Source organism: Ailuropoda melanoleuca, chromosome X, assembly GCF_002007445.2.
Source record: "Ailuropoda melanoleuca isolate Jingjing chromosome X, ASM200744v2, whole genome shotgun sequence".
Taxonomy (NCBI): Eukaryota; Metazoa; Chordata; class Mammalia; order Carnivora; family Ursidae; genus Ailuropoda; species Ailuropoda melanoleuca.
Genome location: NC_048238.1, coordinates 52,535,751 through 52,559,153, shown reverse-complemented (window position 1 = coordinate 52,559,153; position 23,403 = coordinate 52,535,751). Strand labels below are relative to the sequence as shown.

The window sequence follows — 23,403 nt, the reverse complement described above, 5'->3', positions numbered from 1 at the left end:
GGCTCTCATCCTGTCACTCTCCCAAAGGTCAACGTTGTTCCTTTCTGCTGCTGCTGCTGGGCCATGTCAGACTGAGACTGTCAGCATGCCAGTTGCCCCACCGTTTCAGGCTCTCCCCTCCAGATCCCGCTGTCTTTGTGTCTCGTGTTTCCGTATGTAGTGCACCTGTCCCGTTTGTTTAGCTCCCACCCCCCACCCCGAGTCCCTCCGAGTGTCCCTTATGCCAGCAAAGCCCCCTAACCCTGCATGCAGTTCCTCAGAATGTTTATGTCAGGCTAGAACAGATCAGAAGCGAGCTTCGGTCACGGCTGCCTGCACCCTGTCCGGAGTTTCATTCCTTGTGCACACGGCTCTGAAACTCACTGAGTCCCACATGAGCGGGGGCATTGTGGACCTCAAAGCGGGGTTTTATTTATTCTATTTTTTTAGAACTTGGGTATTGATCAGTACTCCTGGTTTTACCAGCACACTTGACCCTTGCCAGTGCAACTATGGCTTGGATGTTCCCCTGAAGTTGTCAAATCATCTGGTCCCTCCCACCCACCAGGTTGAGGCTGGTCCTCTTCCAGCCCCAGCTGGGCATACCAGAAGACTCCTTTGTAGTAAAGCAGTTAGTTGGCTCTCCTGAATAGCCTTAGATCTAGGGCCCCAGACCTGAAGGCAAAGGGGCTGCAGATGACCCTGCCACAGTTCCAAATGTGACTTGGGGGCAACAGTTTCAAGTTTTCTCTACTGTAAAATGGGAGGGCACCACAGTCATCCTGGGTCACTGCCAAGGTGGGTCATGTGAAAACACTTCCAGCAACAGAGCGGAGAAAAAAAGGGGTCCTTCCTTTTCCTGGGTCTCTCTTCCTCCTAGAATGATACCATCCTTCCACCACTACCAGTTCGATGGGGACACTTGCCAATGGCGGGCCAGTTTTCATCCCAGAAATGTGACTCTTGGGGCAAGTTCTCTAAGATGCTGCTAGGTGTGTGACAGGGAGCACGTGAGGTGGCAAAAAAGGTAGGCAGTGTCTGTCACACCCCCCACCCTGAAGCTTGTTCAAAACCCAGTGTGTGGGATGGGCAGCAGAAGAATCGGTTCCACAGATTTTTTCCTTGGGCCTCGCTGCCCCTCCCCCATCCCAGCAGCCTCTCCCTCCTGGCGAGAAGCTACGAAGAACCTGCAAGGTCCAGCTGAGAAGGCAGGCTGTCCTTCTTAAGAAACCAAGGGCCCAAACCTATATAATATGTTGCCAGGTTGGAGAAGCGAGGAAAGAGTAGTAATGCAATTCTAATTCAGAAACTGAGGGGATGGAAGGTAAACAGGGGAGTTGATTGGAACAGGATAGGACAAACAGGAACAGGACGAAGGCTCTGACTGGTTGGTCCAGCCCCCAGCACTCTCCCCAGAGCCCGCCCTTGCCAGCCATGCAGAACTCACACACTCCCTTTGCAAAGAAGCTCTGTGTATTGGGTGCAACAGCTCTGGGGTCTCTATATAAATAATATACAAAACCCAACAGCTCAATGCCTCACATTAACAAAAATACTAAAAACTTATTAAAAATGGAGCCTGAGGGAAGAGCCCCAACCACTACTGGTGCTAGCCCGAGAAGGGGACCGGGAATTAAGAGGAAAGAGTGGGGCCACATCCAGTGCACGCGTGGTTCTTCCAGGTGGTTCAGTAGCGTCCAAATATGTTGGTACTGGGCTGTGGCTGGGTATCTGTGGAAAAGGAGAGATGATCAGGCCTGGGAGACCGAGCAGGGAGGTGGGGATGCACGAGGAAGGCTATTCAGGTACCAAGGGCAGGGATGGGACACCACAACCTGGGCCTGAAGCAATCACCTGAGCTCCTCCCCGCCCGGGGTGGGGGGGCCCATCATGCAGGCCCTGGGGCTCTCCCTGGGGAGGAAGGCAGGCTTACTGGAGAGCTGTTGTTGGAGCTGCCGGACCAAAGCTGCTGTCTGTTGCTGCTGCTGCGTCTGCTGAAGCCCCTGGCGCTGGAACTGAGACAGAAACCGGAAGTGCAAGACGGACCTTGAACTTTCCGCTTCCTTCTCCATCCTCATCTCGCCCTTTCTAGAGTGCTGTGCCTTGCCTTGCCTCCCACCTCTCCCCCCCCCGCCCCCAAAACACTGTGCCCAACCCGGTTCACTGGCCGTGTGCCCAACCTGGGCAGCCGTCCCCCGCCGGGGGCCGTGGTCCAGCAGCTACCTGGGGCTGGGACTGGGGCTGGGGCTGGGGAGGAGCCGCCTGCTGCTGCTGCTGCTGGTGTGCCTGCTGCTGTTGTTGCTGTTGCTGCTGCTGCTGCTGCTGCTGCTGCTGTTGCTGCTGCTGCTGCTGCTGCTGCTGCGAATGAGAGCGCCGAGCGTCAGACGTGGGGGCGGCCAGGGAGGCGAGCCAGTCCCCCACCCCCAGACCGACCACCCTGGAAGCCAGCAGGGGGAGAGGAGGGCAGGGCCTTCTAGGGCCCCTACTGCGCGCCAGGGGGCGCTCCCCGGGGTAGGCGCCGCCTCACTCCACGGCCGGCAGTCAGAACCCCGAAGGGTGCCCACCACCCCCTCCTGGGACTCCGGGTCCCACAGAAAGGCCCGGGGCCTCACCCGCAGGATCTGCTGCTGCTGCTGCTGCTGCTGCCGGATGTGGTACTGCTGCTGCTGCTGCTGCTGCTGTTGCTGTTGCTGCTGTTGCTGTTGTTGCTGCTGCTGCTGCTGCTCTGGCAGGATGGACGCCGATCGCACGCCGGCCTGGACGCCCTGCGCGCCCAGCGGAGCCATGGAACCTATCATGGGTGCCTGCTGCAGGGTCTGGTGTGAAAACCTGCAAAGACCAGTGGTCCGACGGTCAAGGCACGGCCCTGGGGGGGTGGGGGGGAGGGGGAGGAGAAGTCCCGAGTCCCTGACCTGGAGGAAACCCCGACAAGTCACTTCACTCATTCCTCCTGGCACTAACCAGAAGGGCCCTTCTGGGTTCTGACAGATTTCTAGGTTGGGGAATAAGGGGCAAAAATGTCACCCCGTTTTAGTGGCTCATAACCTCCATGGTGAGGCATCTTCCAACCCTGTTTTTGCCATTTTTCTTTTACGAGAACGAAAGTCAGTCTTAGCATAGGAGAGGCGTTCTCTAAACACCCACTGAGGTGCTTTCTACTATCGGTGGTGGGGGTCCCAGGGAACATTTCGGAATCTGAAAGACTACTGAGTTCTCCCACTCTTACGCCTTCCCACATACGGCACAGCAACAGGCTACCTCCTGGCCGGGCCCTCTGTCTCAAGTCTTCTGTCTCTTTCCCCATGCATCCTACTCCTGCATCCCATATTCATCTGTCAGCACATCAACTCACCATACGGCTTTCCTGATCAGAAGAGCTCTTTGTGGGACTGTGTCTCAACTCCACACTGAGTGCTCAAAGCCCCATATCAGCCTGCCCATCCCGCGCCTATCTCCTGCTACTGCCCCAGCGTGAATTTTACATGCTATCCTTGCTCTTCTTTCCTTCCCCCCCCCACCCCAGTCACCCTCCTTACTCTGATCCCTACATCTTCGTTGACGCTATGTCAACGAGAAAGGACCCCCCTTTCTCGTCCTCCACTCCCCAAGTCCAAATTACAGCTATCCTTTGAAGGCCAATTCAAACCTCACCTCCTTTGTCAAACTTCCTCTGATGACTCAGGCTCACGATGACATCATCCCATACCTTTTCTGAATTCCCATTTACTTCGCAGCACACAACTGCACACCTGATACCTCTTTCCTCATCGTCATGTTCTGAGTAAGTCTCATCTCCCCAGCTGGATGAAAAATTCTCTGTGGTGAGGGACTCTGTATCTTCTAAAATCTCTCCTCACCCTAGACCGTCCTAGCATTGTGTTGGCCACATAGCGGGCAGCTGACTGATGCTTCCAAGGAAAGGGCTTTCCTCTGGTCCACTCCCCAGTGTTCTACATCCTAAGCTACAGAGCCTCAAGACGTGGTTCCTGGGTCTTAACTTAGGCTAGACTAGCATTCCGCATGGTCGGGTGGCTCGGTGGCTAGTGTTCTACTACAGCCTGGATGACTCCTTACCACTCAGTACGTCTAAGAACCCCGGATCTCTCCTTATCATAGCTGTAGGAGTGATTTCCCCTCTCTGGGCCAGGAAGAAATGTCATGCACGTGGACGGAAAGCTACCGGTCACCAAGGTCCCTTCTGGCTCCGGCATTTTGTGGCCAGCTAAGCGTTCTTCACATCTCCAAAAGTTCTTACTAGTCCCGTCACCTCCTGGCACGGGTTCTCCCGCACCAGATGCGCCCTCGCAGCCCAACGTGTCTTCACAGCTCCCCCCGCCAGATGCCTTGGGTACCTTTGAGTGGAGGTGAGCCCATGTCCGTAGGCTGGGGCCTGCTGGTGCACATAGCCACTGGGCCGCTGTTGCAGGTGGCGAGTAGGATCTACAAGAGTAGGATTGGTAGGAGGGTGGGTGCTCTGGTAAGGCTGGCTGGAGTAGCTGGGGGGCACCATGGTACCTGCGGGGCCTGTGTGTTGCTGCAATCCCACATGAGAAACATAAGGAGTATAGCCCTAAAGAGGAGGAGAGAGGGGGTCAGGGCCTGTGCAGGGAAGCTGGCCTCAAGCCCCCTTCCCCCATTCTCACCCTCTTGTGCCCTCACCTGGGAGGTCTGCAAACCGTAGGAAGAGCTGGGAGTCATCTGATGGACAGACGACTGTCCCAACATCCCCTGACTCTGCTGAAGGGAAAAAGGAGACAAACTCAAACTCGGAAAAATGCTTTCTACCATCTCGGTTCTCACATCTCCCGCTCTGCAAGTCCTTGCGAAGATCCCAGGTGTCTCCTCAGTCCCGTGACCCTCCAAAGCCCCTCTCCCTGGCGGCCCTCCCTACTGCCCCTCTCACTATCTTTGCCTGGAGCTGTTGGCGAAGGCGTTGTCCTTGCGGCACCGCGGGCTGCTGCTGTCGGTACACAGGGGTCTTGTAGGAGTTAGGTTCTAGTCCCATGACTCCGGTCATTGTTGTGGGCAGCACCCCAGGGTACGGTGGTCGGGTGGGCAGCTTCTGCATCGGTAACCGCACGGGGCGGTACGGGTCCACGCGAGGGCCACCTGGAAAGGGGAGTGGGCTGACCTCTCCAGGCTCCTTGCCCCCCCCCACCAATCCCTGGCTCCGCGTCCAGGTCATGCACAGATCCTAAAAGATGTGGCATCGTCCCTCCAGCAGGAGGGACGCTCGGGTAACTCTCATTCCTAGGGGCTGGCTCTCACCTGCGGGTAGTGGCTGGTTCTGGGTGTACAGGCCTATGGAACCCTGCCTATAGCTAAGATGGGATATGGAACCGGGGTTAGCGTGGTGCAGGAGGTCTGGAGGCACCGTCACGCCATAGGGGCCGCTCCTTCCTGGGCCCATTCCATAGTCCTGTGTGAAAAGCAGAGGAGGAAGGTGAGTGGACCATAGCTCGGTGGGGTGGGGTGAGCTGGGGTACAAGGGGTGCAGAGGAGCTAGACCTATATGGCTCATTTCTGTAATTCTGAAGGCACCTCTCCCCCACCTCCCCCGTCCCCAGAAACCAGAAACCAAAAACTGCACAGAATCATGGAGTGGGGGAGGCTGTGGAAGAAGCATAACGGGGCGGGGGGCAGCGCTAACCTCTGTCTTGGCAGCTGGCTGGCTGCGTTTCTTGCCCTTGGTGGACTTCTTCTTGCGTTCCTCAGTACTGGGTGGAGCGGCCCCAGGTTTGTCAGTTTTGGGGGGCTCTGGAGCCTTTTTCTCGGGCTCTAGCAGGGTGGGGGCAGGAGGCTCCTCATCTTCCGGGGGCAGTGGCAGCGGCTCCAGGTAATAGGCACGGGGCCGGGGCCGCAGGTGTGTGTGATAGAGCAGCAAGCGCTGCTGTTCCTCTCCTCGGGCCACTCGCCGGTCCACCCGGACCGTTCCAAACCAGCCCCAGGACAGTGGCGCAGACGGCTTCAAGCCCTCAAAAAGATCCCAGGGAGAGATCTTTTGTTTGGTGGAAACCTGTAGACCCTGCTCCAGAAAACGAGACACAGTGAGCTGCTGAGATTTGGAAAACAGAACACAGACCTCGAGGACTCCAGGAGAGGGGGTAGGATCTGCTGACGATAAAAGAAAAAAAAAAACAAAAACAGGCCCCGGGTAGGTTCCGGGGAGGCGGTGAGAGGGAGACAGACGGACACGAACACACACGCATATTGACACACATACACACTCACAGAGCAGACGGAGTTCAGAGGGGCGAGGGTGACGGGCGGGGGAGCAGAGACGGGCACAGACGCGGACATTCAGAGGAAGACACAGACAGAAACAGGAAGGCAGGGAGAGCCTGAAGACAGGCAAAGACAGAGAGCGAGAGACAGAAATAGGGAGACAGAGAAAAACAGGAAGAGAGAGACAAAAGAGGGGAGCGGGAGAGACACAGAGAAAGGCCAAGTGAGNCGGGGGGGGGGGGGGGGGGGGGAGGCATGGGGGGGAAAGACAGACAGATGGGCCAGGAAAAGAAGTGAAGACAATGTATGTAGGACTGGGTTGGACTCTGGAATTTAGACTCTGCTTTGTCTTTTCCCTCCCCCTCTCCGTTCTCTACAGCGATTCGGGTTACTCAACAGAGACAGAGACAAGGGCCAGAGAAAGCTGCGCAGAGATGGGTGCACTGGGGCAGAGGAATGCAGGGGTAACAGAGATCCAGCAGTCGGCCAGACCGATGGGTGGGGTACCGACCAGGGTGGAGGAGGACAAGGTGCTGAGAAATGGGTGGTCTGTTCGAAGTTGGGTGTGGATGGGGGGAGGCCTGCAGAGGCGAAGGGACAGACCAAAGAAAAAGAATGAGACTCCCAAGATGGGGAGCAGAAATGTAAAAAAAAGTCCAGTGATCAGCTCCACATCCCAGAGACGGCTCTCACCAGTAGAGCCCCATGGATTCCCTGGCCTACTGAGCCTGTCATAGCCACAAGGTTCATGCAGGGAAAGCTCTTGCCCAAAGCAGGGAAAAGCTGGGTGTGGGGGGATTGGTGCCACAGGGAAGGGAAAGAAAGGGGACGTGCCTCCTTCTTGAAGATGGAGTCAAAGCCTGCAATCTTGTTGCCCTTGGTGTCAATGAGGGAGCCCTGTGGCTCACATGTGATGACATCTCGGGTCTGCTTGGGCAGTGGCAGCAGCTGGCGAACTTTTTCCAGACTGTCTGACTGGCGCTCCCCGAGCTCCTTCTGCGGGCACAGGAAGATGGGGCAAGGGCTCAAGGACACAGCAAAGGAGGAATGGGAAGTCTCAGGGCACAGCAGAGAACGGGGCACGAAGATGAAACTTGGTAAAGCCTCGCCTCGATGTACAAATAACAAACAAAAAAAGAAAAGCAGACGTGGACAGGGAGGGCAGGCGGCTCTGGCCTGAACGAAATCCCTGAGGCCGGGCAGCGTGCACAAGGTCAGGCGAGCCGGAGCCATGGGGCCGGTCCCCCGCCCTCGCCCTGCTGAGCCCTGCCCTCCCTCCTCTGCTCACCCGCAGCTTCTTCACCAGGTTCATGTAGGCACGTTTGTTCTCCTCCATGCTGCCCTGAGAGATGCTGGACATGTCCGCGGCCAGGGTTCCATTGATAAGCACGCTCAGCATGTCCAGCACGGTAGTGAAGAGCTCGCTGTGATGAGAAGCCCAGGAGAAAACCAGAGAGGAAATAGGCTAGGACAGACAACGCCTCAGCGTGGGACCCGAGCAGGGAGAGCCACGCCAACCGTAGGGGGCCGTGCACCTGGTGTGGGGGAAGGGAGTTCCTCTTGGGTACAAAACTGAAAGGAGGGGGTGGGGATGCTTTACTTGTTGGACTGCATGTCGACGGTGCCGCTGATAATGATCTCCAGGAGGAGCACGGCCCACTCGGTGGTCTGCTGGGTGCTGCGCTGTACCGTGTCAAACATGCCGCCCACCTGCCAGGGCCACGACCCAGTCAGATGGCTCGGGGGCCAAGTCTAGCACTGTGGGAAAGCTTACAGTGGAACCCGGCCGGCCTGGCCATCACTTCGCACAGCTCAGGCCATGTGCCAGTCGGACCCATGATCTGCTGTATGATTCCAGGCCAATGACTTAATTCTTGGCGCCTCTGGGCATTGGTTTCCTGACTTAGGAACTGATCGGAGTTGGACTAAGGGATGTCCAGAATTCCACTCAATGTTCCGTGGTGGGTTTCTAGGGCTCCGAGGGCCCAGCCAGAATCTAGGATACTGCGGCAGGGTCTCTGCCAAGATCCAGGCCCTCAACCACTTCTAGATCCTGTGTCTTTTTTTTTTTAAGATTTTATTTACTTATTCGAGAGAGAGAGCACAGAGCTCCATGTGGGGCTTGATCTCAGGACCCTGAGATCACAGCCTGAGCCGGAGGGCAGACACTTAACTCACTGAGCCACCCAGGCGCCCCTAGGTCCTGCATCTTGAGGACAGCCGGGTCTGTACTTGAAGATCCAGCAGAAATTGAGGCCTCCGTCTCGGCTCCCCACCAGCCCCTGGCCGGCCGGAGAGGGGGAGGAGGGCTTCTCTGTGGTGCAGTTCTAGTCCCACCCACGTCTTTCTTCTCCCCGGGCCCCCTCTCACCAGGTTGAGCCGCAGCTTGAGAGCCTCATGCATGAGCTGCTTTGGTTTGCAGTCATCTAAGTACTGGTCGTCACGCCAGTTATTCACAATCTGAGACAGAAAAAAGGGTAACACACAGCTCGGGGCATCTTCTCATTTCCATCCCCAAACACCCAAGGCGCTGATCGGAAAGTACTGGAGGTTCTGGGGACGTGCTGGCCTCGGGGGCACCTGTCTCTGCCCTGCGGCCCCGCTCGGTGGCCCCGAGGCCTGTACCTGGTGCACCTGGCTGTAGAGGGAGGTGAGAAGGCCCTCACGCTGCTCATCCTGCCCTTTCAGACACGTCAGCACCAGGGATAAGAATGGCTGCTGGCTCAACAGGGACATGCTAGAGAAGGGAAGAAGAGGAAAAGAAGAAGAGGAGGACCATGGGATGCGAGTCAGGAAGCTTCCAAGCTCATTATTCCAAGCCCCAGACTCTACTCTCTCAAGATCTAGCCTCTCGGGGTGCCTGGGTGGCTCAGTTGGTTAAGCATCGGCCTTTGGCTCAGGTCATGATCCCGGGGTCCTGGGACTGAGCCCAGTGTTGGGATCCCTGCTCAGCGGGGAGCCTGCTTCTCCCTCTCCTCTCCTGCTTGGGCTCTCTCTTGATATCCCTCTCTCTCTCAAATAAATCAATAAAATTAACAACAACAAAAAAGATCTAGCCTCTTGCTCAACCGTGCCCACTCTTACCCTCCGATTTTCCACTTTCCTGTGATTTTTTTATCCCCACCCCTCTGTCCCAACTTGTCCCAACTTTTCTTCTTCCCTGGCCCTGCCTCCTCTCCTTTCTAACCCTCAATCCTGGTGCCCCCACAGCCACTTTACCTCTTCTGCTTTTGTCGGTCACGTTCTTTGCGGGAAGAGGAACCCAGGTGCTGGCCCTTCTCCAGTTCCTCCCCAGCCGCCTTTAACACATGCCCCTGGACTGAGGTGGGCAGTTTAGCAATGAGGGGGGCCACCAGCCACACACCAGAGCGCTCTAGAGAGCTGGAGGACAGATGGAGTACACAGGGTTCCAGAGGAGCCAGGCAAGGGTAGAACAATCCATCCTCTCCTTGCCTGATGGACAGGCCTAGTATCTCCGTGAGGCTGAAATCATTTACACTAGCAGAAGAACAACTCAGAAGGGGAGGGGTCCGGACAGGTTTCTACCCAACCTGAGCACTGGCTTGGTCTTGCTGCTGCTGGGCATGTTGCTGGCAGTGCTTCCAGAAGATGACCCCGTCTCCGCTGACTGTTGGAAAACCTCGATTGTGGCCTTGGCGATGTTCTCTAAGAGGGAGTTCATCTCCTGGGGGGGGATGAAAGGCACAAGGGGTGCTAACTAGGCAACTAGGGGTGAAGGAAAACAGAGAGTAGGAGACATAGAAGATGAGGGTGGAGAAAAGCATCTGAAGAGCAACGAGAAGGGAGAGACACCACTCTGCTGGGAGCCGTGCCCTCCAGCACCTCCCTATTTCTCCAATGTCCCACTGTCTCCTCCACGCACACCTTCCTACCATTGTGACCACAGAAACAGCCTCCGCCACTACCGCAGCCAATACCCCCCCACGGCGCAGAGCCCCAACACTCCCGACCCACCTCCCTATTCATCAGCCCCATGCGTTTGCCATCTTCCCATCCTCTCTTAACTCTCGGCTCAAGGACCTGAGGGTGAGACGCAGGTTCTTCTGTGGTGGCCTGCCCCTCTGCTGCGTGGAGCTGGAAGTGAGTATGGGAAAGAGGGGGGCGGGCTCCACTCACGTTGTTAGGGGTCTGCTTGATCATGAGCTGCAGCTCCAAAGAAGACTGGCGCATGGTCCACTGGTCCAAGTTCTGGGGTAGAGACGCCGCCCGCAAGCTCGTCATCATCACGTCCCCCGCCCCCAGCCACCTACCACCCCAAAGCCAGTTCCTGATCTCTCACAACCTTGAAACACATATGCCTACCCATTTCACTCTCTTCAGGAAAGACTCCACCGACATGACCCAAAATGGTTGAAAAATCTACCCTGTTTTTTTGTTTTGTTTTTAAAGATTTTATTTATTTATTTGACAGAGACAGCCAGCCAGCAAGAGAGGGAACACAGGCAGGGGGAGTGGGAGAGGAAGAAGCAGGCTCCTAGCGGAGGAGCCTGATGTGGGGCTCCATCCCAGAACGCTGGGATCACACCCTGAGCCAAAGGCAGATGCTTAACGACTGAGCCAACCAGGCGCCCTGAGAAATCTACCCTGTTTTAAAAGCGGTTCGGGAAAACTTCTCCTTTCCCCAGTCTCCTGTTCCAGAGCCTCACATTCCTTCGAGGGGGGAAGTTCTCCTTAATGCTTACCCTAAATCCTTGATGTTAAAGTTGAAGCCTGCTTCTCCTGTTTTAAACCAGCTGCTCAAAGTCCTTTAGGACCCGAAGGTTCCTACTGTGAGTTAATCCCTCCCTGACGTTATCTCCTCTGGGCTGAAGAGACCTCATTCCTGTAGCTCTTCCTAATGGCTTTCCTTCTCCACCCTCCCTCCAGTTACGTTAATGTCTGAATCCGTGTGGCAAAGGCACAGGATACGGGCCCGCCTGGGTTCCCATGCTGACTCTAAACTCACTAGCTGTGTGACCTTGGGCAAATGACTTAAGCTCTTCGAGCCCTGGAGTCCTCGTTGGTCAAACACAGACATCCCTACCTACTTTACAGGGCTGCACAGATGAAACAAGAAGATGTACATGGAGCGCTGAGAACAATACTCGGCCCAAAGCAGACGCTCCATAACTGGGAGCTACTCGGGAGCCCCGCCGTCCGCTACTTAGCCAGGAGCAAACACCAAACAAGCAAGCCCCAAACTCAGTTTCCCGGATGTTGTGCCTCCCACTGATAAGCTACGGTCCCGGTCCCACTCCTGATAGCTGCGCCCTTACCCAACGGTTGGCTCTAGGCGCTAGACCGCGTGGGCTTGACTCCTAAACCCACTTCGGAACTGTTTCTCTCACCACCTTCTGCCCGTCTGTCTTCCTCCTTGACCACCACCCTCTTTTTTTCTCAGGGCTCCCACTGTTTCACCCCGGGCCTGGGCCTCCCACTTCCTCCAAGACCCCCGTCCCCTTGGCCTACCTGGAGAATGCGCTTAATGCGCTGCCGCTGGGGGTTTTCCCCGTCCTCGTTGTCCAGCAATCGATGCGGGTAGCAGATGAGCTGCATGAGGCGCTGCGCCTGCGCGCTACTCAGCACCGGGTCCTGCAGGTCGTTGCTGTCCTCGCACAGTGACTTAAGGCAACGCTCTCCTACCCATTCCTGAGGAAGCTGACAATCAGGGCACTGGGGCAAGCAGTGACGGGGTAAGGAGTAAGGCGGATGGGCTGGGGGCCGACGAGCGGCAGGAGGTAGAGGAAGAAGGTGGCGTGGCCACGGCTGGCAAGAGCGCTCTGTTATATAAAGGCACGTAGGAGGTGCGGGGGGAAGGTGAGACTGACCTGTTGGCAGATGCTGCGCAGCACGTACTTGGCATAGACATCCAGACTGGCTGTCTCCACAGAGATGTTGCGGCCACCCTGCCTCCGACCGCCACTGCCACCTCCTCCCTCCTCCTCTGGAAGTTCTTCTGTTCCTCCTGTCACAGTGAAGCCCGAACCCTTCAGTTCCGCATCCCCTGTGGTTCACGGGCGGGAGATAGGGAGGGCAGAGTGAGATCTGAACACAGCGTAGAGACCCAGCCCGGACCCACAGAGGCAGCAACTCCCCAAATCCTGCCCTGTGGGACAGAAATATACTTCCCTCCCTCCTCTCCTCCCCAAAGGTCAGAGAGACCACCTTCAGGAGGGAGAAAGACTGTCCTTTGTAGTTTAGCTGACACTCCACCCCACACACACTTCTGGCACCACTCCCTTCCTACCCCCATACCAAGTACAAACACAGCCTTGAGAACAGCAAACACAGCTCCATCCACTATGCGGTTCTGGGAGGCAGCCAGCAGGTGGCGGTCACAGGAGGAACGGATTCCTACTGTAGGCTTGTCTGGGGAGGGAGCTGAAGTCAGGGGAAGCAAAAGTAGAAACGGCGGTGGGGGGGTGAGCCACACTTTCTACTGCTGGCTGGCTCAGATTGGGGTCACTTACTTCCATCCGACTGGCAAGGATTGAGTTGAGGTGTCTTGAAAAGGTGAAGGAGGATGCGGCAGGTAAGCCGGGCCCCAGGCTCAGAGTCCTGTTCACTACAAGCTAAAGAAAAAAAAAAAACACAACAAAGCAAATTGGACAGGGCAAAAGGAGACCGTATGTGGGTTTGTGGGTGGCGAAAGGCTGCAAGGGAAGGTGAGGTCAGGCAAAAGGAGAAATGACAAGATAATGCTGGAGGAGAGGTAGGGCAGCCAACTGTCTTACAGTGCCAGGGGAGTCTCTTGGAGGGTCAAAACACAGAACGATCAGGGCGGCCAATGCCAGGTCAGAAAGAGGCCACTCCCAGCCCAAGGCACACCACCGGACTGGCCTCTGGCGGTACTGGGGAGCCCCACACCGAACAGTGAGAGTGCGGCCAGACTGTCTAGTCAAACCCGGGGTCCTGAAGTTCTAGGGGTTATGGATTGGCAGTTCACCGGCATTAAGGAGCGAAGGGATGGCAGCGCAGCGAATCAGGTCCTCGAGGAGCAGACACTGCCGAGCGATGAGGATGGCAACAAAAGTAGCCAGGGAGTCGTGAAAAGACAGGTCACTGACCTGGAGGAAAATGCAGACAAGACACCCCGCCTCAGTGTGCAGAGAGGCCGCCAACTCAAAGTGGTGGGCCTCCACTCTACCGGGCCGTCCCTCTGCTACCTCGACGACTGGGACCAGCCCCCGGCCCAGGGAACCATACCATGCCGCAGCAGGACCCAGGCCCAAGTCTCACATCTACGTTGCAGAGAAGGTCGTTGAAACCACAAGTGCCATTGTTCGAGGAGCAGCACAACGCCTTCAGGACCCCTAGCCATTCCGCACTCAGGGACTTGCAGTAGCCAGTCAGCTCTGCACACAGGATTGCGATGTCATTCACCCTGGGGAGAAGTACAAACGCCCTCAGGAAAAAGCTTGTTCCACAAAACCTCAGACTCATTAACTTTTCTTCTCCACCCCAGCAATAACCAAGGTTGCCGTACCTCCCGGGTATCTCATCCCTCCCAAACTCAGGCAGGAGCGTGGTGCCCGTTCCCGACTCAGTACGCCCCATACCTATCGGGATCATGGTGCCCCACACAGACGTGCATAAGGGCATTGCAGACAAAGCTGTAGCGGTTAGCGGGGTTCTCACTAAGACTCTTGCCTAGCCCCGTGTAGGTGAAGGTGTGAGCTGCGGGGTTCTCCAGAGTGTCAATCATGAACTCGGGCGCCCAGCGCATGTTGGACTCTGAAGGCTCTACGTTGCAGTAGATGGTGTTTTTCACCTTGGAGCAGAAGTCGCTGCAGAGGGGAGAAGGGACACGGTAGTGTTGGAGGAGATCTGGCAAGGTAGAGGAGTGGTCTGGAAGGCGGAGAGGAGAAAAAAAGGGAGGCACCGGGGACCTTGGGACAAGCAAAAGGGAGCCGGGACCAAGCAGAGTGGGAGGGACAGGGACCCAGTGAGAACAAGGTGCGGGGGCCTCTGGAGGCTGGGAGGAGGAGGAGTGTGGGCCCCATAGAGATGGGCTGGGGGCCAGGCTGATAATAAGGAAGAGAGGGAGGCAGGCCTACTCTCCGGAACCAAGACCATGTGAAGGACAGAGTTCCCAGCTGGCCCCGCAGAGACAGCAGGGTCCTGGGCTGTGCTCTGCTCCTGAGTTGAGCGGTAACGAGAAGGAGACGGGCCAAGGTCCCACTCTCTACCCTCACCTCCCACCTCTCTTACCTGAAGAGCTCCCCAAATTTGCTCTTTAAATGGCTACAGGAGGTGTACAGATCATAGAGATAAGCAAGGATACAGCGTTCCGCAGAGGAGCCATCTGACCGGTTCATCCCATGCTTCACTACACCACACAGCCTGTCATGAGGGGGCAAGGCCAAGCCGGTCATTGGTGGTGCGCACGGGCCAAGGCACAGAGGTCCCCGAACACAGGCTCACGGCTCTTGGCACGAGCCTCCCCCCTCCACCCAAACGGCAGGTACTTCCCCACGGTGAGAGCCCTCCGTGTCCTTCGGGGGCCCCCTGCCACTGGCCTTCACCGGAGTCCTGTGCTGTCCGGTCATTCCACAGCCCCCGCTTACCCCTCAAAGACCTGGGCCATCTGGTCCTGGTTGAGGATGAGGCAGGCGTGGTAGTGCCGCAGGACGGCCACGATACATAGGCACAGGCTGGTAGTGTAGCTGCCCACCAGATCCGAGGACTTGAGGAGCAGCTCGGCCTCGACCACGCTCAGTTCGTTCAGGAGCTAGCAGAGCAAGTTTGGGGGAGGGGGTGAGAAACGAGACGAGGCCCACGTGTTGTATATAACCCCCCTTCCTGCGAGGCCACTGCCCAGGCAGGCCTGAGCCCCTTCCTGCTGGAGCTGCCTCAGTCTAGAAGGGCCCTGTTGCCATATGCCAGTCCTTTATTCTATTAACGCCACAAGCCACATTGACGATCTAACAATCTAACCCGTCTCTAGGATACAATTCTATGAACGCCACAGCGGGAGGACAGTCCGTACCCAAGCTCTCATCTATCTCTTGGGCCTCCCTGTGGAGCACATGTGCCTCTAGTCCGGCCTTCTAAGCTCATGTTCCACTTGACCCTCCAGCCCCCACCGGGCTAGCCTTCTTGCCCATCCCAAGTAGTCCAGGACACAGGCTTGAGCCCCGACTCTCGACCTCGTGACCCTATACAGCACAAACGCCTTCCTTCACCTTCATCTCCCCAACTTCCCCACCTGAATGGCAAAGTCGATGAGGCCACTGATGCTGAGTGAATATTCCATGAGGTCGAAGATGAACTGCACATGCTGCACCAGAGGCAAGTGGTATGACATGCCAAGGGCAAAGCTCGTGATCTGCTCCAGAACATTCCGGGAGACCTGATAAGGGCAGTGGGAGTGAGACGGGAGTGGAGAGAAGCGGGAAGAACCAGGGAGGCAAGAAAAGGAGGATGGCGGAAGGGGATGAGACCGGGAGGTTTAGCCTGCCTAGGGGGGAGAAAAAAAGATAAGGAAGAAAGGAAAACAGGGCAGGCCGGCAGGACACTGGGAAGGGGGCAAGACTTAGGCCCACACCTGAGCCGTGACCTGGTGCTGGTCATAATGTGAAAGGTGCTGGAACTTAGCAAAGATATCTTCAGCAGTGGGGAAGGCTTCAGGCCGGTTGCGTCGTCGCTTCTGCCCATCCTCCCCACCTGAGGGGACAGTGGAAAGGGAGCAGTTGGGATGGGGATGAGAACTAGATGACTGGGGGTCGGGATGGGGGTATGGAAAGAAGGCTGTGGGTGGGTGGGGGGAGGGAGGGATCGGGGAAGGAAGGCAGGGAGGAAGGGTGGGAGGGAGAAAGGGAGAAGGGAAGGGAAGGGAGGGTCGAGGATGTGGTGGGGGAGGGATGAAGGGAAGGGGTCAGTGAAGCAAAGGTTTGGAGGACCACAGACTACGTGGACCTTAGAGGAATACATACAGGGAAGTGCTAGGTCGAGGGAGGGGAGGGGGGGAGGGCGGGCAGTACGGGGCTTACTGTGAGGTACCTAAGAATGTCAGGTCTCCAGGATTCAGAGGCACAATAGGAGCAAGCTGGTCTGTAGAGGGGGGGAATGAGGGGGGAAGTTTCAAAAGGACTAGAGCTCTCAGGAGACTCCAAGAGACAGGACATGGGGACATGACTGGGGGTTCCCTGTGCTGGGAAAGGGGACACTGACTAGGGCACTCCTAGGGGGAGATCTGTTTCAGGAACCTCAAACCCACCAGTTTCCGCTGTCCCCTTGCGGTTCAGAACCTTCAGGATATCCTTGGTAATTTTCTTGATGGCATGGCGGGCATCATCTCGCTGCTTTCCCACCCCAAACAGTACGACCAACCGCTGGTTGCACTCATGGCTGCATGACTCCTCCTGCATCCCAGCAGCACTGTCAGACTCCGGTACAGGCCTCACTCCCTCCTCTCCAAAGCATGCTCCGTGCCCCTTAGCATCCCAGTGCTCAAGCCCTTCCCAGCATACCACACCCGCAAGAACAGCTCCAACCCCTTAGCACAGTCCTTGGACAGAAGCCCCGGCGCAAAACCGAGGTCTCCAGGAGCTCGGGGAACAGTACCTGGGGGATGGGAAAGTGTGTGGCATACTGCACATGCCGTGGCTGGTCATAAAGAACCCCAAGGGTCCCTTCTATCTTCTCCTTGGGTGGGGGCTTCACTTCCTTCTCCATATCTGGTTTCTCAGGGGATGGACTGCCCTTCCCCTCACAGGGCATAGTAGGGGAGAATAACTAAGAAAAGGCGAAAAGGCAGAACATTTAAAGAGTGAAAAGGGGGTCAGGAGCATAAAGAAATTCCCCAGAGACGCATAACAGGAGGCCCTCAGGAGCTGCATTCTTCCACACCTAACTTACTGAGAATCTAACTTACTGAGAAATCAGGCTTCTCCATGTCCTCGAAGAGCACACTGGAACTAGGGTCAATGTCCATGGACTCCGAGAGCCCTGGGTCCTGAGGGCACAGAACATAAGCCAAGTTGCTTTAGCCCCAGGGAGCTGCTCCACACCACCGAGAAAGGCCCACGGCAAAGTTGGAGGGGGGAGACGTGTTAGGAAAAGCACCGTATCGGGAGTCGAGCTCTGACAGGTCACATACCCACCTCATGTCTCAAACCTTTCAGCTTCCAACTGGGGGATCAAAGCACCTCACCCCGTTGTGAGGAGCAAATGCCAACAACGGATGTGAGAGGACTGGGCTGGCCCCAAAGCACCGAGCCAATACCACCCTCCTTATTAGGGGAGGGCTACCCGGACCACTCTGGGAGCCAGGAAGATGGGAGCAACTGAAGAAGGTAGCAAGGGCAAGACAAAGCCCACTCACCTCCAGCTTGCTACTGCTGCTGCCCTCAGCCTCCTTGCGCTCTGAGTCATCAGCCGGGTCATCAAAAGGAGATGGAGGCCGGGGGCCGGGGGCTCCAAAGGCGAGGTCCCCCCGGGAGATGAGGGTGCAAGTGTACATGTTGTGGGAGAAAACATCATGTCGAATCAGTTCACAGAACAGCAGCACCAGGTTAAAGAACTCCACTCGCTCACTCTCACTTCGGGGGTCCGCTGCACAGAGGGAATGAGAAAGGAGGGCTTAGGAGAGCACAAGAAACGGGCAGCCAGGGAGAGAAGCACACCAAAGGCACAGTGCTCCTAAGAGTACCCGAGGTAGGCGAGACAAGGAACGACCCCCCAAACCGTTGAGGGACAAAGTGCAGTTGGTTCACCCCCCCTCCTGCCCCACACCCCGTCTCGGAAATGAAGAGAGCATCCTTGCTGCTATTTATGCATGAGAATGCTTCCGGCGTGAGTTCTTGTTTTTATTCTTCTCTTGATTCCTTTATTCTCTTCAACCATAAGGTGATCAGAGGCTAGAATTATATCCCAAACTCAGTCTGCATAAAGCCCAAAACAGAAATAGACACCAGAAAGCCCTTCACTATGCTTCCCAGTGACAGTGGCGGGTAACTGAGTCTAGGCGGAGGTAGGCGGAGGTAGGCGGAGGGTGGCAGGGGCCCATACTCAGCATGGGAGCCTGGGTGTCCAGAAACTGCAGGAGGACATCCTGGAAAATGGGAGCACTGGGAGCAGAAAGGGAGCCAGAGGCAATGGAACCCTTCTCATCTGCGGCTTCTGATTCTCCACAACGCTGTAAGACAAGAGAAGCAACCCTAGCATCGGTTTTGCCCTGCTTCTTCACCTCTCCATGCATATGCCTGAACTGCCACCTGTCTCACCTCCACCCCCAAGCTCTTCACTTCCAGCCCCGCTTTGAGCTCCGTATTCTTTACCACCTCCCAACTGAAGCCCTGCCTACTTCCCTAACTCCAACATTGATCTACTCCTTCTTCCTGTTGCCTTATGTACTCAACTTTCCCTTTAGGTTCCGTACCCCTCTGTCTTCTCCACAACTTGAACTTGGGTTCTGCTACTCAGCTCCATCTGTTTCCAACCCCAGCTGCCCCTGCCCCATTGGCCGACCGCGTTCTCTTATCTCTGCCCCCTGACCTCGGCCTCAATCTCGGCCTGTCTCTTCTCCAGCAGCTTGGCCACCACCATAGCACGATGCCGACCAGAACGCTTGCAGCTGACGGCCCATTCACACAGTAATGATACTACGGCGTCATCATCCGAGGAGATCTGGAGACCAAAGGAAGACAAGGGTGAGTAGGGTAGGGCTGGGGAAAAAGTACCGTGCTCTAATTTCTTCAAGACTAGGGCCCCATCTTAAAACATCCCAGGCCCAGGAAGATTGTCTCTTCACACATCCCTGGTGTCCACCCTCACCATGCCTTCCCCTCAGGTGTACTGCTGCTCTTGCGATTTTTTTTTTTTTTGGCTCCATCTGTTCCCCTCCTTGCTTACCTCGTGCCCATCCTTGCTAGGGCCCAATCCAAAGATTCGGTTACAAAGGGAGTCAAGAGAGTTGCTGAAGTCAGAGCGCTCAAAACTATGGCTGTCCAACACTTCCAAAGTATGGAGCACCCGTCCAATGGTGAAGCCTCGGGAGGAAAAGCGGTAAAGGGGACTTAACAAGAGGCCAAATGCATTCCGACTCTCAGATTGCTAGGTCCTTACCATTCTCCCCTCAAACATCCTTCTTACTCTCTGTCCTCTGGCACCCACCTGCAGTAGCTTCCTGGCACTTATCAAAAGACCAGCGAACCTCAACCGCCTGTCCTCGCTCCTTGATCTGCTGCTCAATCTCGCGCAACTTTGCACGGACCTGCAGTATGGGAAAAGGAGGGCTTTAATTAAGGATGCACCAAGGCCTACAGAAAGCCAGGGCCTAGGCGCAAAGGACAGTACCAGACTCGAAGTCACTATCTCCTTTTTTTTTTTTAAGATTTTATTTATTTATTTGACAGAGAGGGAAAGAGCATGAAGCAGGGGGAGAGGAGAGGGAGAGGGAGAAGCAGACTCCTTGCTGAGCAGGGAGTCCAGCGCAGGGCTTGATCCAGGAACCGTGGGATCATGACCTGAGCCAAAGGCAGACGCTTAACTGACTGAGCCACCCAGGTGCCCCTCTAAGTCACTATTTCTGAAAGAGCAATTCAGCCTCCTGTCTCAATCCAGGGGCACAAGGCTGGCTCCTGGTGGGACTTACCTGTTGAGTAAAGGCACTGTTGCCCTCTGGCATGGGCAGGTTGGAGGGGGCAATAGGCAGGTGGTCGAGTGGTGAGCCAGTCTTAATGCGGCTATCAGTCAGCGAGTAGTGCCAAACCAGGGCACTAGGACAGCACAGGAGGATGGTCTGCCAGACCGGAACAGCTAAGTCAGGCTCAGTTCCCAAGGCTACCTCTCTAGAACCCCATTAGAAGACCCCAGCCTGAGCTTTCTGGGCCAACGTTATTCTCAGTCCCTGGCGTAGCACCACTCCATCTCTGAGCCCCTCCCCTCATCCCCTCTCCTAAAAGGCTCCAGGTCTACTATTTAGTCCTGGAAAGGAACTAATGCCCCAGGAACGAGAAGCGACAATCTCCAACCAAGTACTCAGTGCCTGCTCCCACCTCCCACTGAGAATCACCCCTATTCTTCAGGACAGGCATCCAAGTCTTCTCAGGATGCTTCTTAATGCTTCCTTGGGCCCACCCGGTACCCACCTGAAGGATACAGCTGAGGCCAAAAACCAGAGGCCGGTGCTGAGGGCACATCAGCAGGTCACTAAAGGGTGTAGAGGGTGTGCTGCTGGTTGGGGGCTGAGGAGCAGGGGTGGTGGGCAGTGTGCTTGTCGACTGAGCAGACATAATGTGAGATGAGTGACTGCTCACGCCATCCAGTTGCAAGGCCAGTCTCCGGGTACAGAAGTAGGCAAGGCGGCGGGAGAGGTACGCAGACTGAACGAATTCCCCCGAGTACTGTGAAGACATGCCCATCAAAACCCCCAGTTCTCCCCAAGGGACATGGCAGTCACATCTTATTCCTCCTCGGATCCTCCCTAGACAACCCCCCCCCCAAATCCTAGGCCTTACTCGAAGCAGCAGGGGCAGCAGCAGTTTAAGTAGCTCATCCTCTCCAGGGCGGATTTTCTCAAAACACTCAAGAACCCAGGTCAGGAACTCATGTCTGTCCAGCATTCCATCCTATGGGTCCAAGGGGAGGGAAGCATATTAGTTTCCCTGGGGACTCTTAGCGATAAAGCAGATAAAGTTAATGAAAGGAGGAAGAGAACCATAGCTGGGGGAAGCTGGCAGGCAGATTCTGTCCCGTACCGGCAGAACGTGAGGCCAGGTTCCACTGAGGCGTCACGTGACATGCCCTTCTTCCTACCTGAAACATGAACATGGCCAGCTTCTCGTTGTAGTCCCACTGCCGGATTGCCACCTCTACATCATGGGGCAAGGGCCCTATCGTGGAACCACAGCCCCCGCTGCCTGCGGGCCCTGGCCGGTAGTATTCAGCCATCTTCTGCAGCTGCTCCCATAAGTATTTGGTGATGATCTGAGTCCATTCTAGGGGAAAGGTGGGGAAAGGACTATTTTACACCATCCCTCTGCTTAGAACATCTTCTGTTCCCCCTCCCCCCGCCACCCCACACCCATATCCCCAATCACCATACTTCTAAATTCTATTCATCTTCTCAGGCTCTGGTCCAAAGACACCTGCCCAAAGCCTTCCCAGGTGTCCCCAAAAGAAAGTAATCTTTCTGTCCACTGAAGTCTCAAAAAACCTTTCACCTTCTCTTTTGCGACACACACATACACACATACGTACACATACTCATGCATACACACACTTTCTCTAATTATGTGATTCGTACATATGCCTTAGCATCCCTACCAGACTATAAGCATCCTAAGGGCGGGAATAGGGGACCAGTCCCCTCGACAGCCCAGTACATGCACACAGTAGATACTCAAGACACTCAACGTTTACCAATGGAGTGAATGCAAGATATAAGCAGAAGCAAGGAATACAGACAACGAAGGAGAGTAATTCCAAGGGTCTCTCTATCACTCCTTGATGCGATCAGTGGTGGGACCCCTGGTATTAGGAGTTACTCACCCATGAAGGGGTCAATGACATGTCTCTTCTTCACCTTGGTCTCACTGATTGCTGCATAGTAGGCACAGGTCATCTTGATGAGCCAGGCGGCCCGCATCACAGGCACTGTGTATTTGGCTAAGTACCCAAACACTTCCTCCTTTTTACTGAAAATGGGGACCTGGACGGACATCACAGATAGTGAGACCTCTATCATCCCCACAAGTTGGCACCCACGTAGTTTAATCTGGGGATAGGAGAGTACTTCATACCCATGCTCCCCACCTTGGCCTGAAGACCAGGAACCAGCACCTCACCTTTTTGGCTAGTTGCGTGAGTGGCTTGGTGCCAGCCAGGTCAGTGAACCAGGTATTAATGGCACTCTGGGATCGTGCAGTCACCAGCCAGAAGTTGTCCTTCTGGTTCACTTGGGGCTTCCTGCGACCGGTGTCAGGGAGGGTGTTACAACGTAACTTCTCCGCAATAATGCTGCTGAAGTTGGAACTGATCTGAGGGAAGAAAACTACACCTCAGGATGGGAAGGAGAGGCGGAGAGGTGGTCATGCCTCTGATGGGCTAATACCAATGTGGTAGCATGAGGTTATGAAGGGAAAACTCAGCCATTCAGGTCGTCTCTTTAGGTCTTCCCAACCCAGGGCCTTTGCTCCTTCTCAGGTTCGTCCAGCCTTTTCCTTCAGCCTGGCAGGGCTGTCTCACCTTGGCAGGATTGAAGTTGACGTTCTTGGCACTGCCATGTTCATCCCCAGAGACAGCAGGCTGGTTATTGAAACCTTGTTTTACATTCAAGGCCGTCAGTTCATCCTGAGGCAAGAAAACGACATTTTAGCTTTTTTTTTCCCCCTGGGGGTGGTGGTGGTGGGAGAGGAGGGCAGGAGAAGAGAAGGGAACAACGGGGGGGGGAGGTAGGAGGAGGATTCTGAGTAGAACAGATTGTTATTTAAAGCTAGGCCCTTATATTCATTTGGACCCCACCCTCACCCCCACAGTCAGTAAGATTTCCAATCACCCAGCGGTCGCTCAACATCACTCTTCCTCGCAAGCTTGCGAGCAGCCGCAGCTCACCAAGCTGCCTCAGACAACTTTCTGAGGTGTGTGTGTGTGGAGGAGGGAGCCTCCAGCGTGGCCCCAACATCACTCCCTAGTCGCCCCCCGGAACCCTCCTCCCCCCAGGTCCCACGCTCCCACACCAGCCCACTTTACTCTTACCCCTTTTGGGACTTTGGCTCCCACCAAACCGCCCCGCCCCCCCCCAAACCATCAATGCTTCCTCCAATGCCGATCGCTTGCCTCAGGCCCCTTGAGAGCCCCGATTTTTGAACGCACCTCCTTCTGTTTGGGATCTTGAGGGTACACATCGGGAGGGCCCAGCCGCGGCCGCTTCAGGGGCCGGTGTTCGTAGCTCAAGATCCCGAAGGCCGCCATCTTGCCCAGCCCGTAGCGCCAGAGGCGCCAGCCGGGGCCGGCGGAGGGGGAGGGGGAGAGGGAACTGAAAAGGGGGGCGGCGGTTGCGAGGACGGCAGCCGAGAGACAACGGGGGGCACGTCAGAAACTCTCGATCGTTGCCGGAAACTACCGAGGGGAACCGAGGGACGCCGGGAACCGTGGGACAATACCGACTGCAGCGGGGGCGGGGCCCAGCCCGGCGTGGGGCGGAGCTTCGCGGCCGCGGAGGCTCTGGGCCCGCGCGGCTGAAGATCGATTTCA

At 56.1% G+C, this 23,403-nt stretch overlaps 1 protein-coding gene across 3 annotated transcripts; it reads right to left on the bottom strand.

Annotated features, from left to right (window-relative positions):
• Positions 1-1,434: 1,434 nt before the first annotated feature.
• On the bottom strand, positions 1,435-23,330 carry MED12 (mediator complex subunit 12). Of its 3 annotated transcripts, none has more exons than XM_034648889.1 (45): positions 23,023-23,327; positions 22,396-22,500; positions 21,996-22,187; positions 21,700-21,859; positions 20,965-21,146; positions 20,667-20,777; positions 20,298-20,552; positions 19,802-19,948; positions 19,321-19,420; positions 19,060-19,196; positions 18,703-18,834; positions 18,217-18,343; positions 17,531-17,760; positions 17,081-17,161; positions 16,771-16,941; positions 16,424-16,568; positions 16,207-16,257; positions 15,752-15,870; positions 15,413-15,556; positions 14,772-14,935; positions 14,416-14,547; positions 13,764-13,991; positions 13,444-13,588; positions 13,151-13,271; positions 12,675-12,776; positions 12,460-12,573; positions 12,033-12,208; positions 11,674-11,853; positions 10,342-10,413; positions 9,756-9,889; positions 9,424-9,585; positions 8,830-8,941; positions 8,575-8,664; positions 7,805-7,914; positions 7,493-7,628; positions 7,039-7,200; positions 5,630-6,004; positions 5,248-5,398; positions 4,883-5,088; positions 4,639-4,716; positions 4,332-4,549; positions 2,592-2,808; positions 2,203-2,337; positions 1,913-1,994; positions 1,435-1,710 (listed from the first exon to the last, which is right to left on the bottom strand). In XM_034648889.1, exons 1-45 carry the CDS (start codon positions 23,119-23,121, stop codon positions 1,667-1,669), a joined length of 6,534 nt encoding a protein of 2,177 aa, XP_034504780.1. In that variant the 5' UTR covers positions 23,122-23,327; the 3' UTR covers positions 1,435-1,666. The 3 variants fall into 3 exon arrangements, with proteins under 3 accessions (XP_034504780.1, XP_034504781.1, XP_034504783.1); XM_034648890.1 differs by having other exon boundaries at positions 4,892-5,088; XM_034648892.1 differs by lacking the exons at positions 1,435-1,710; positions 1,913-1,994; positions 2,203-2,337; ... (4 more) ...; positions 5,248-5,398; positions 5,630-6,004 and adding an exon at positions 10,180-10,245 and having other exon boundaries at positions 6,060-7,200; positions 12,460-12,585; positions 23,023-23,330.
• Between the last annotated feature and the right edge of the window lie 73 nt (positions 23,331-23,403).

What these genes read in the sequence shown, in the direction of transcription:
- MED12 (XM_034648889.1), bottom strand. Translation starts at nt 23,121, where the DNA reads ATGGCGGCCTTCGGGATCTTGAGCTACGAACACCGGCCCCTGAAGCGG. An exon ending in TCACGCAACTAGCCAAAAAG is followed by an intron (nt 21,860 to 21,995) that starts GTGAGGTGCTGG and finishes ATGTCCGTCCAG; the next exon opens with GTCCCCATTTTCAGTAAAAA. An exon ending in AGCACCAGGTCACGGCTCAG is followed by an intron (nt 15,557 to 15,751) that starts GTGTGGGCCTAA and finishes TGCCCTTATCAG; the next exon opens with GTCTCCCGGAATGTTCTGGA.